The sequence below is a fragment of the Heloderma suspectum genome, chromosome 1 (genome assembly GCF_057233095.1).
Source record: "Heloderma suspectum isolate Gila_16-S chromosome 1, 16-S_ref, whole genome shotgun sequence".
Taxonomy (NCBI): Eukaryota; Metazoa; Chordata; class Lepidosauria; order Squamata; family Helodermatidae; genus Heloderma; species Heloderma suspectum.
In genome coordinates, this window is record NC_139458.1 from 261,765,981 (window position 1) to 261,778,900 (window position 12,920).

A 12,920-nucleotide genomic window follows, 5' to 3' on the forward strand; every position below is an offset into this window, starting at 1 on the left:
AAGCTGCATTCATTTCTCCAATGATTCCACCTTCATCCTTGACTGAAGTTCCAAGAAAAGGAAGTACAATATGGAACAGATGCTTGTGAAATACTGGATATTCCATATAAGCTGGGGAAGTTACAGTTCTCAATGTAACAGATTATACTACAGACATATTACCTTTTCCCTATCCCAGCTGCTTGTTCTTCAATGAAGATAATTTGGGAAAGAGGAATAGCCATACAGCATTCCTACAAGAATAAACAGACAACAAAAGAAAAGCATCTATATTGACATCTAAAATATTGCGTTTATTTTAATAGACTGTAGAACATCAACACTGTTTTTGCAACAAGTTCTGCCATGAAGCGCTTCATCCTTGCCATTATAGGACCGTTGTGCTACTTTTATACGCAGGTATGTGTGCAGTAAAAACACCAACAAATAGTAGGAAAAATACTGCCATTTTTTTCCTAAGCAACTATGCAAGCATAAAAATATATAATTAGCACCAACAGTGATGTAGTTATTTTACATATAGATCTCATGAAATCTTTTCCTCAGGGAAGAGAGGGGATATTGAAAGAATGATGAGATATAAAAATACAAAAGAATGAAATATGTGTCATCTCCTTGTTGCTGTACTGAGTGTCCTTCAGTATCTGAACTACAAACAGGGACGTATTGCAGCCTCCAGCTTAAGCCACTGTTAGTGGAATCTTTCAGCTGGGTTGCTAATTATATTTATTGGCACTTTTTGAGACTGCACGGCCTGGTGTGCACATAAAGGCAAATCTAGCATTAATTAACCCATGATTTGCTGGGCACAAGCAGGAGTGAGCAAGCGCACTGCCTCCGGCTTTCATTTTACAACTTACGATTGCCCTGATCATAGGTTGCTCTCCTGACATCTGAATCTGGACACTCTGGGTTGTGTAGGGGTTAAACAACTCAGAGTTAACCTACAATTTGTATCATGCTGCATGTCTTGGTGGCTCAGACTGCAGAGATCTGGGATATTATAAAGATTTTATGACTGTGCCTCTTTACAGGCCCAACTGCCAGTGCCTTCAGTCTAAATTAGCTTAATGTCTTTTGAGTGACGTTGTTACATAGCCAAATGTGAGTGGCTATGTGTGATGACATAATTCAAGAACCAGACTTATTTGGAAACAAAAAGTGGTGCAAAACTCTGGCTTTACCACACCTTCATGGGCAGGATCACTTAGCTCTTTAGGAGGAGACACTGCAGCTTTGGACAGATCAGTGGTGTCTGGGCAGCAATGAATTCTGATCTCCAGGGCCACTCCAGCAGTCACTAAACCCTTCAAGGCTGCAGCTTCTTCTCACCAACCAATTGTATTGCCCCTGCAGTGGGCTTCGTCCTCTTAATTTAAAGGTGCCAAGATAGTGATAAATCAGATCCAGGTTTACTGATAAGGAGTACTTTATTGAGTAACTTACAGCACACAGGCATACCCAATGGTTGGATCAGACAGCTTCTCTGAACCCAGAGCCATGGGGTACAATGGGTTTTATACCCATACATGTCAGCAACGAGGCAGCATCAGCAAGCGCCCCCTAGCGTTCATTCCCAGCATAGACTAGAAGTGTTTGGTTCTCAGCACAACTACTTGCAGCTTTAAGACAACACACTTCGCTTCCCAGTCACATCTTGATATAGGCTTTTGACTCATCTCACATGCACAGAGACCTACTAGCAAGGGCTCTAGGCCTCTCTAACACTACAGGTAATTTGGTTACAGGCCTGGGCCAATACACCAATCTATTCCAGCTGGGTTGTAGGAGCCACAGCAAATTTACAGCTCCTGTCCTGCTTATGGTGGCACTGGACAGAGCTCCAGTCAGGGTTCAATTTCAAAAGCAAGGTCTGCAGGCAGTCCAAAGTCAAACACAGAGAGAGCCAGAGAAGAACTGGGTTAGCTGAGAAATACAAGTCAGGAAGCTGGTTCCCAGATGTTGTTCCAGCCCCTAGTGCTTGGAACCGAAGGCTTTTAAGCCTGAGCCTTCAAAGACCCACTGGAGCATGGCTGCAGGCCATTAGCGCCACCTGAGGAAAGGTCTGCTCACAAGCCAGACCTTTCTCACAAGTATACCTTTACACATGAGGCGTCCCTATTCCTCAGGCTGGCACTTCTGCATGTGGCAGCTGGGTAAGCCTTGACCTTGAGGTGCCTGTGCTCCCTGGGGCCAGGTAGCTTCTTGGCTTCTGCCTCCGAGTCTGAGAGGGGGCTACCTACGTCTTGAGGGTTAGGGTTGATAGCTATCTCCCCCAAGGTCTCCCTGATCCACCTCAAGGCCCCTGACACAGGCAGCTCTTCTGTAATGCTTGGCTCGGGAGGCTCCTGGTCATCCTCAGAAAAGGAGATCTCCAGAGGGAGCACGACACCTTCTGCTTGTTCCCTGAGGACTGGTAAATTACTGAAAGTGTTGCGAGGAAGAGCCCTGTTCTGAACAAACTAACCCCATGAATACAATGGTTTTACAAACATGCACATGCACTCACAGGAGAACAGCTTAGGACTATGAAGTCATTATTTTTTTAAAAAAAATTAGCACCAGTGAACACATGCTTATTTCTTTCATCCCTACAAAACCCTCCAAAGCTGGTTTTCCCCATTGCTCAGTTGGAGATACAAGATTTAGAGATGGTGACTTGTCCAAGGGAAGATTTTCTCCATGGCCAAACTGGGATTTGACTCCTGGTCTCATTGTCCAACTATTGTTCCACTCATAATTTCACATGCCCATTTACTCTGACAGATGATAGGGTTACATTAAATCAAAGAAGACAACAAAAGGGCCAAAAGTAACTCAAGATCAAACAATGTTTTAACATTTATTTCCTATTGTGAAGGCTGAGGGGACTGCTTTAGCAATCAGTGTATGCCAAATTAGGGGAGATTTATCAGATTTTTGACGCTTTAGAAAAAAACAGACATTTGCTGTATTGCCGAGATAAGGTGCCTAATCAGTTGAACTGCCACTGATGTTTATCCAGTTCAGTTTTGTTTTCATAGAAGATGGAGACTTGAAAATATTTCTGCATGCTGTTACCCTATAAAACACAAGCTTTGTAAGCCAGAGATAATGGAAGGGACTTGGAAAAATAATCTCAGTTGATTAATTTCTGTTTCTGTACAGGGCCCTCTAAAAATAGTTTTAAGGAGCTGTGCTATTCACAGCTCCACTGTAATCATGGTTCAGTTCATGCCTGTGGGAATTGTAGATTAGGGAAAATTTGTACAGCCAGGCCCCATGAAGTACCCAATTAAATACTGACTATCCTGTCCTGCACCTAATCACACAGGCAGAGGCCGGCACAGGAGAACTATCACTCTTATTGCCACACCACCACAAATTGCTGGGTTTAGCCTTAGCCTTCCCTGCTACCAAATACTGTATCTAAGGCAGCAGCCACAGAGGTGGACATCTGGGGCTCAGGTCAGCAAACATTTGGTGATTCCATAATACTTTTTTTTAAACGAAGAACAAATAATAAATGTTAAAATACTTAGTTCCTAAGTTGTTGTAGCCATTCCTTTCTCTTGTAGTGGATCACTTTTTTTTTAAAGAGCGGTAAGAGGGATACTGCTTGGTCATTCAAAGATAGTTTTCATTCTAATCTTAGATGTTTGATTGTGGAGCAAAATAATCCCAAATTTAAAAAAAAAATTGTGAAAGTTCCCATACAAATATTTTGAAGACCGACCCTTTCAATGATCTCCTCACTCGCACTGTGAACATCACATGTCTTAGATCGGAGCCCTCTGTCTATTCTATGCCCTGCTGGCAAGAGCCAGGCAAGGCAGGGAGATTTCACCTCCCGTTCTTCCTCAAACAAAACCAGTTTCAGCTAGATGGTTCATTTGAGCTCATCGAGCTCACTTACCAGCAGTGGGCAGGGGATGGTGATGAAGAGGCCATAGGATCCTGCAGATCCTGGCCTCTCCTCTCCCCACCCACTGGAACATCCCCTTTCCTCCTTCCCCAGGGTCGCTGTTGTGACCTTGGAAGAGCAATTGCTATAGTGTTTTCCATGGCAGCTGTGAGGGAGCGGGAAAATAATCTAATTTCGGATTCCCCCTCCTGAGGTTGTAGGAATGTCTCAAGAGGGGGAATCCAACATATCCTATAGTCCCTGGATTCTCTCCCAGGATCCATAGGATAATTCTGCCAAGGACTGTCTTTTGAGAATACACCTTGGAAGCCTTGAGCACTCTTTGAGTGGAAGGGCGATTCAGAAATATATTGAATAAAAACATAAATAAATAAAATCTAGACCCCAACAGGATGGAACATTCATAATCCTGGCAACATCCAATAACTACAAGCAGCCACCAGCACGAAGGAACAGCTATGCTGGATCATACCAAAGGTCCATCTTGTCCAGCATTCTGTTTGCACTGTGGCCAACCAGCTGCCTGTGGGAAGCCCACAAGTCGGACATGAGTGCAATAGTACCCTCTTGCTTGTGTTCCCCAGCAATTGGTATTCAGAGGCATCTTGCCTCTGATCCTGGAGGTAATACATAGCCATTGTGACTAGTAGCCATTGATAGCCTTATCCTCCATGAAAGAGGCTACTCCAGTGTTTCTAACAATGCTTCCAGTCAAACTGCACGTTTTAGGCAGTGGCTAGAGCAGCACTTCTGTGTCCACCACAGCACATTTGCTGTGTGACACAATTAGTGTCACATTTCAGTGGTGCTCAACGGGCATTTGCTCCTATTCATATTTCTGGCTGGTTGGCCTGACAGCATGGGTGTTTCATAATTCTTTTTACTGTTTAAGAAACAGTTTTCTTTTCATATTTATTTCAATCATCTGTAATCTATTGTGTTTCTGTATTTCTCAGCAGCTTAGTTCTACTTGAAGTGTGGAAGACAAGACATTTAGGCCTGATGCCACATTTTCACCTTAGAGGTACCTGATGCGACTGAATTCTATATTTTAAATTATAATAGGATCTACAATGGCTCATTTGTTTCATTTATACTTCCATTTGGAGCATATAAAGTTCTCATTATTTAAACTATGTTTATTCCTCAAGTTGTCTTGAACTAGAAGACAACATGGTAAGATAGCTGTAGGAACTACTGTTGGGAATGTACATTTTCCTAGATTACTGTAAGCAGAAATCTCCAATTTCAGGCTCATTAAAAGAATTCTAAATATGATCAGATAGTCTCTCAATATGATTGTGATGCAAATTGGTCTATCGGCCCTGGTTTATTATGTCAAAACTCTCTTTGTGATACATGTGAAAGAGCTATAAATAAACTAGAAACACAACAGGATCCTTATACCTGGCTAGTGTTAATACCATTCTTGACAATATAAAGTCCTTTTTGTGGAATAGTACTCTCTCCTCGACATTCGCAAAGCAAACTGAGATCCTTCCGCTGGGTAAGTTTGGAACTCACTGCTAACATACAACTTAATACAAATGCTCTTACTGGAGGTCGGGAAAGCATTTTTTAAAAGGTTTCTTATTAGTCAGTCTCAGGACTTTATTGAACACAGCTGTTTCAACAGCTCAGACTGAACTCTCCTGGGTGGACTGTAGTAAATATAAAGATCTAAGGTTTTTTATACATTCTTCTGAAATAACGGTATTATTATTATTACTACAATGAGCAGGTCAAATCTTTAATTGAGGGCTTGCCACTCCTGTATTTTTAAATTCAAATTTAGGCTGCAATCCTATGCATACCAGGAATACATAGCACACATACTTGGAAGTAAAGCTGCTTCCAGATGGAGGTCTCCTAGTGCTACAATCAAAAGGCATTGTGCAACTATTGTGCCTTTTCCTCCTTAATGGATTTTTTTATGGTAAGAAAAAAGACAGAAGAAGCGATGACTTAGGACAGGTTGATCTTCCCGTTACTGGGAAGAAAGAGGGGCGCAACTTCCCAGGAGTCCTTGGTTTGCTGGTCCCAGTCACTGGGCTTAGATCACCTTTCCTTTGTGACTGCAGTCACATAACCACCAACAGTTGCCCTGTGAACTTGTTGAGCGGCAAGGTATAAATCCATAGAACAGGGATCCCCAACCTTTTGGACCCATGAGCACATTTGGGAATTTGAGCCCACGCTGTGGGTACCACCAAAAATGCTTAATCAGCAGATCACCGCTTTGGTGTCAAACTGTCACACCTATGGATCTTAGGTTGAATCTTATTCAGCAAAACATTTTGTTTCTTGTCTACTGGACACAGCAATGTCTGTTTAAGAAAAGATTGTCTAATTCGGCTAATCGCTGATGGTGCAATACATCTAATGCTTCTTTTAAACATCTGTTTTGGCAACGTCCAGTAGTTGCTTCTTTTGGGGAGGAGGTTATTATGCAAATACATTTTGTACAGGAAGAGTCTTTAATATTCACTCATGTATATGCTCTTTCAACTTATTTACCTGCTTCATGGAAATAATGAATGGTCAGCATAAATGGATTCTCTGTACCCTTTTGACAGCTAAAAGACTGATATTACAACATTGGACGAATAAACACTCACCTCCTATAATGCAGCAGATTGAAGACCTTACAACGCTTTCAATATTTGAATGGGTGGCATATAGACGCCACCTTCAAATGGATACTTATTTGTATATTTGGTCTACTTTTGCTGAAGCCCATGTATAATTGCTAGAAAGCTGTATGCATTTAATAGAAACCCATGTATGAATATTAAAACATGGGGAAAATAATCAAATAAAAATAAATTTTGGGTGCCTGTAGGCACCACGCTGAGATCCATATGTGGGGGCCACTGAAAGTGCCTGTGGGTGCCATGGCACCTGTGGGTAAATGAACAATGGCAGCAAATTTCTGAAGTATCCCTACTTATCTCATTAATGTCCCTTTAAATGTGCTGCAGTTTTTATTTAACAAATTAAAACATGCCTTAAAGTTGAGTATAGGGCCTCATTTTGCTTACACAATAATCACAAGTAAATTAACTTAACTATTCTATCACATATTATATATCAATTATAGACATAGTAGTGGTACTTACATGATTTTTCTGATCTCTCCAGATCAATCTGTGTGTACTCAGGAGCAATACCCCAGCATCAAACTTCAGCTAGAGAGAGGGTGGGAAAGATAAATCTTTTATGGTATTCAGTTTACATAGCTACTGCAACAATCTTATAAGTGAAGTTTTTGAAGAGACGGCTGTATTTTTTAGTTATGTGTAGGCAAATACTTTGTGAACGCCTTCTGTTCAGGCAGCACAGTTCACAAACAATAGAACTGTAGAATGGGGAAAAATGGGCCACTTCAAACATAATGGTTTGTATCCATAGGATGGCATTCAGGATGGTTTATATGGATGCAAACAAAATTCAGAGGAATTATGTAATGAAAGGTGAGAAGAGGAGCTGTGAACAGACAAAAGAGGTTGCCGTAAAAGAACTTGGGATTCAAAGCCCTGTGAATCACAGACATCCAGTTCTGGTGGGCCTATGTATTTCCCTTACGATCATCGTTGTACTTTTAGATGCAACAGCAACACTGCACTTCCTTCTGTGTAAACAACATTTGCTTCTTGGTAGACTCTTTTAAACACCCACCTTTATTTCCTTTAAAAATACTTGTTTGGTTAACTGGACTCAAAAACAACATAACTCTGGATGAACCAGTGGTATCAAAAAATCCCAAACCTGCAGTAAGAATCTAGGGAAAGATATAAGCCCTAATTTGGGCACTCTAAAATGGAGTAAAATAAAAAGGAGTAGTGGGAGCATGCTGGCCCCAGCCACTCTGTCACCACCTTCACCTATTGACGTGGTTCACACATAACGAGAACCCAGAGTACAGGTTGAATCGTGGGTTATGTGCGAACTCTGCACTATGGTTTAACTATAGGTTGTTAACCAAAGACAACTCAGAGTTCACAACCCAACAACAAACTATGGGTTCTCTTCCTGTAGGCTGGGTTTGCATGATTACTGCAAGACATGGTGACTTGTTCCTGGGTTATTTGAGGGCTGTTTCCCCCTACAACAAGCCATGTTGCCCAGGTTTGGATAACACAACAAGCTGCACCTGAGCAAATGGTGACTGGCACGCACCACGGCTTAAACAAGACACTGTGCAAATGAGGCCATTGAGTAAAGTGTTTCTGTGTGCATTTTAGAACTGTAAGCAGGCTTTTTTGTGCATTTTTCAAATACGTGCATGATGCTGAATGCATTTTTCTTTCTTTCGCGGAATGCACTGCAAACATGGAAATGTATGGATTTTCAACTACAAACTGAATTTGGTTCTGGGTAGTGCAGTAAAATGGGCAAATTTTCTCAACCATTTCTAGCTACAATTCAGTACATGTAACACCTAAGAGATATCAGTATAAGTCTCACACAATGGATTTGCTGCTGGGCTGTTCATTTCAGATGGCAGGTGGGGGACTGAACGAATGAATGCTCCCCTATAAAAAATACTCCAAGTAGAAAATGAAGGTGGGGGAGAAGGTCAGCCTATCTTGTCCTAAAAAACCAGGGATGAAATCCTATGCATGTTTGAACAGAAAAAAAATCCTACAACTCCCAGCATCCCCCAGCAAGCTTGGAATGCTGGGAATTGTAGGCCTTTTTTTTCTGTCTAAACACGTACAGGATTGCACTCTACGTTGTCAACGTACACAAGTGACTTTCCTTGACCTGTGGATTTCAAAAGGATGCAGGTGTAAATCCTAGTGCAGATTAACGAGCGCATGCAGGAATCAACCAAGGCTGCAAATGTCCACCCTGAGTAACCGAAACAAAGAAGGGAAAGCACTGGGTAAAAATCGAAACCAAAGGAAAATCAGAACACTACAGCAATGACACGCAAGCCGTCACGCTTCCTTACGTCCAAAGGACACGGGTGATCCACGCCGGCAGGGATAAAAGCTCACTTTAATTACTCGCTAAGGCGATACGGGTCTCTCATGAGGAAAGTTCGTAAGCAGCGCGCTCGAGGCTTCCTCCCCGGGAAGCTCCATCCATCCATCCATCCTCTCCCCCTCTCACGCAGGCCGCGCTCGGCCTCTCAGGCCCCACCCCCGCGCCGCCTGCCGTAGGAAAGAGCCGGGCCCACAGGCCGGCCAGCGCTAACCGGCCTCCCTCCGGACCGCCTCAGCTCTCGCCGCCCGCCCTGACCTTCTCCTCCCCATCGTACAGGCGGACCCCGCGCTGCTGCGTGACGAGGTTTTCGAGGATCTCCAGGAGGCCGTTGGTCCAGCCGAAGCGATCCATGGCGCCTGAACCGAGCGCTTCCCTTCCACCCGCAGCGGGGCTGGCAGGATCCGCCCCCGACGCCTCCCCGCTTTGAAAAGGAAAAAAAAAATCAGCTGGGCTAGTGGCGAGGGTGACGTCAGGTCTGCCATTTTAGACGTCGCCATAAATTTTATTTATTTATATATTTATTTGAAACGTTTTCGCCCTGCGCTTTAGCCCCCAAAGCCTCCTAGAGCGGCATAGTTTCCAGCCTTTGGGGGCTGAAGAGCGGGGTAAAAACACTGTAAATAAATAAATAAATAAAGGCTGCCCTCAGGCTTACGATCGAAAAGATTCAGCAGTAAAGGGATTTTGAGGGAAATTTAAATTTATTTATATAGCTTCAAATTTAATTCTATAAGGATGCAGTCCTATGCATATTTAGACAGAAAACTGTCCTACAACTCCCAGCATTCCTCAGCCAGCCATGCTAAATGGGGAATGCTGGGAGTTGTAGGACTTTTTTTTCTGTTTAAACTCGCATAGGATTACACCCTAACACATTCAACACTCCCAGGTATTCATATATATTACTTCGTTGCAGTATAATTCTTACAATAATCCTGTAAGGTAGGTCAGTACTATTATCCCTCAATTGCAGAGGGAGGGGAGTGAGGCTGAGGGAAAGTGGTTTGCCTGACTCCCTAGTGAGGTCATGACAGAAGAGAGATTTGAACCATGGAGTTCCTGATTCGTAGCTTAAGCTTTCTTCTGAGTAAACATGCATAGGAGTAGGATGCATGCTTAAGCCAATACACACCACCACAAGAAAGTGTGTGTGTGTGTGTGTAGCCTGCAAGTTAGCCACTGTTTTTTAACACATACATTCAGTTTTACAACACACATTACCAGGGGAAAGTGGAATGTATAGGAGGTGTGAGATGGTGTGCTGTATTCATTGTGGGGAAAAAATCCCCTTCCCATCTTGGAAAGAATTACCCCAGAACTGTGATGAAACCTTGCTGTGCCATAAAATTCTGGGTGGCAAGCAACTTAGTTCCTATCTGGGTCCTTTGGTATGTTCCTACACCAGATGGTTTAGTAGGACTCATAATTTAACCCCCATAACTTCACAGTACAGCACTCTTTAAAATATTGTGTAGAAGTGCTTTTTAATTGAGTGAACCCGTATCAGGGAAAGTTCATCTGCACTGCAGTCCTGTGCATGTTTACTCAGAAGTGAGACCCACTGTGTTTCAGGGCAATTACTCTTGTGTAATTGTGTACAGAATTGCATTCTTAAAGATATTAGTACCTGATCCTAGCCAAGCTTCCATGGGGTTTCTTCTGAGTAAGTATGTTTAGCCTTACAGCAGGGCTGGACAATGTGGCCCTCCAGATGTTCTGGCTTACAACTCCCATCAGCCAGCATAGTCAATGGCGAGGGATGATAGGAGCTCTAGGCCAATAATCTGAAGGGTCATAAATTGCCCACCCCTGCCTTACAGGACAGGCAACCTGGTGCCCTCCAGATATTTTAGACTACAATTCCCATAAGCCTCAGTCACCATGATCAGGGATTATGGGAGTGGCAGTCCAAAGCATATGGTGGGGGCACTAGGTTGCCTACCCCAAAGCCTGAGAGTTCTACAAAAGAGAATATAAGCCCAGGTGATAGAAATTTGCTTGGGGAAGCTGCAGGTCCAGACTTTTGGGAATTTTCCAGGAAAGACCTCAATAAAAGATGCTTATCAGCCTGTCTACTTAGAAGAACTAAGGCAATTCTAAGGACTCTACTGAGGAGGAAGATCATTATAGTCAATGGGACTTATCATAGAATCATAGAATAGTAGGGTTGGAAGGGGCCTACAAGGCCATTGAGTCCAACCCCCTGCTCAATGCAGAAATCCACGTCAGAGCATCCCTGACAGATGGCTGTCCAGCCTCGTCTGGAATGCCTCCAGTGTGGGAGAGCCCACCACCTCCCTAGGTAATTGGTGCCATTGTCGTGTTGCTCTAACAGTCAGGAATTTTTTCCTGATGTTCAGCCGGAATCTGGCTTCCTGTCACTTGAGCCCATTCTTCCGTGTCCTGCACTCTGGGATGATCAAGAAGAGATCCTGGCCTTCCTCTCTGTGACAACCTTTCAAGTACTTGAACAGCACTATCATATCTCCCCTCAGTCTTCTCTTCTCAAGGCTAAACATGCCCAGTTCTTTCAGTCTCTCTTCAGAGGGCTTTGTTTCCAGTCCCCTGATCATCTTTGTTGCCCTCTTCTGAATCCTCTCCAGTTTGTCTGCATCCTTCTTCAAGTGTGGTGCCCAGAACTGGACACAGTACTCCAGATGAGGCCTAACCAGTGCTGAGTAGAGGGGAACTAGTACTTCCCGGGATTTGGAAGCGATGCTTCTATGAATGCAGCCCAAAACAGCATTTGCCTTTTTTGCAGCCACATCACATTGTTGGCTCATACTCAGCTTGTGATCGACAACAATTCCAAGATCCTTCTCGCTTGTAGTGTTGTTGAGCCACGTATCCCCCATCTTGTAACTGTGCATTTGGTTTCTTTTTCCTAGGTGCAGAACTTGGCATTTATCCCTATTAAATGTCATTCTGTTGTTTTCTGCCCAGTGCTCCAATAATATAATAATGCATAGGATTGCACTGTAAGTCCTATTGAGTTAAAATGAAACTAAAGCTGAAATCCTAGGCCTAAGAGTAAATTTAGTTGAACACAATTTTGTTATTAAAAAAGATTTTTAGACTTGCTTCTGAGTAAACATGCATAGGCCCCAGCTGCTACTAAGTAAATGGATGACTGTCAAGAACAGCTGGGATATGTATGTGTCTGGTTAGGTCAGCACTTGGCAGTTTTAAAATGTATGGTAGATGGATGTTCTAAAGAAGAGAGACCAATGGGACTTGCTTATTCTTTCAATCTATGGTTATGTGCACTGCATCAATTCAAAGCTATTTTAGTGATTGTTAATAGTGAAATGGTGGTGGGAAATTCATCCTGAGTGAAATAATTCCTCCTTCCTCTATATTTATTAATTTTTAATACAAGTCCTGAGTAAAATATGATCACAGTCTCCTTAGAGGAAGACACACCAATCATTTGGCCTGAAGCAATTTACATAGCCAAAGCTAAGGATGTTTTCTTGAAAGTAAGCCCAGTTTTGTTTATTAGGACATGTTAGGAAATGTGAACATACCTACCTAGGTGGTCGGGAGGCATACATCTGTGACTCTTGCATTTCATGAATAAATTCCTAATAATGCCTGCATTTCTGTTCCCATTCTGTTGCTTATTGCAGATGCATGCTTTGCTCTGCTAGAATGTATTTATTTTGTTATTGTACAGCTTGTATTATTATTTGCATTTCATCGTGAACTGCCCTGGGGGCTGGTTGCCTGAAGGGTGGTATAAGGCTGCAATCCTATACACACTAACCTGGAAGTAAGTTCAACTGAACTTGATAGGGCTTACTTCTGAGCAGACATGTATGAGATTATGCTGTAAGGCTGCAATACTCTACATAACTACAGGTAAGCGCCATTGTTATAAATTCATACAAAAAATGATGATGAACAATTTGGACACTGTTAATGTAATTATTCTGCTCATTGATTCCATATTAGTAATACTGGTGTATCTGTATTGGTGGTGTTAGGTTTCATCTATCACCTCAGCCAGGAGTTTATTGATAGC

General features: G+C 42.7%; 1 protein-coding gene across 9 annotated transcripts in view; it reads right to left on the reverse strand.

Moving 5' to 3' along the window:
- VPS36 (vacuolar protein sorting 36 homolog) overlaps positions 1–12,920 on the reverse strand; it is a 45,059-nt gene that overhangs the window by 17,277 nt on the left and 14,862 nt on the right. For 4 of the 9 annotated variants that reach the window (XR_014786529.1, XM_084826457.1, XM_084826458.1 and 1 more), the window contains exons 1-3: positions 9,152–9,283; positions 7,024–7,092; positions 163–233 (exon numbers count right to left, since the gene is read on the reverse strand). Coding sequence is in view for 8 of the 9 variants with exons in the window: in XM_084826457.1 (XP_084682583.1) it covers positions 163–233; positions 7,024–7,092; positions 9,152–9,247 (236 nt within the window). In the remaining variant the exon portion in view is untranslated. Of the gene's footprint in view, positions 1–162; positions 234–7,023; positions 7,093–8,652; positions 8,759–8,861; positions 9,284–12,920 lie in introns of those variants that run through there. The other 5 variants (XM_084826461.1, XM_084826459.1, XM_084826460.1 and 2 more) reach the window with 5 other exon arrangements.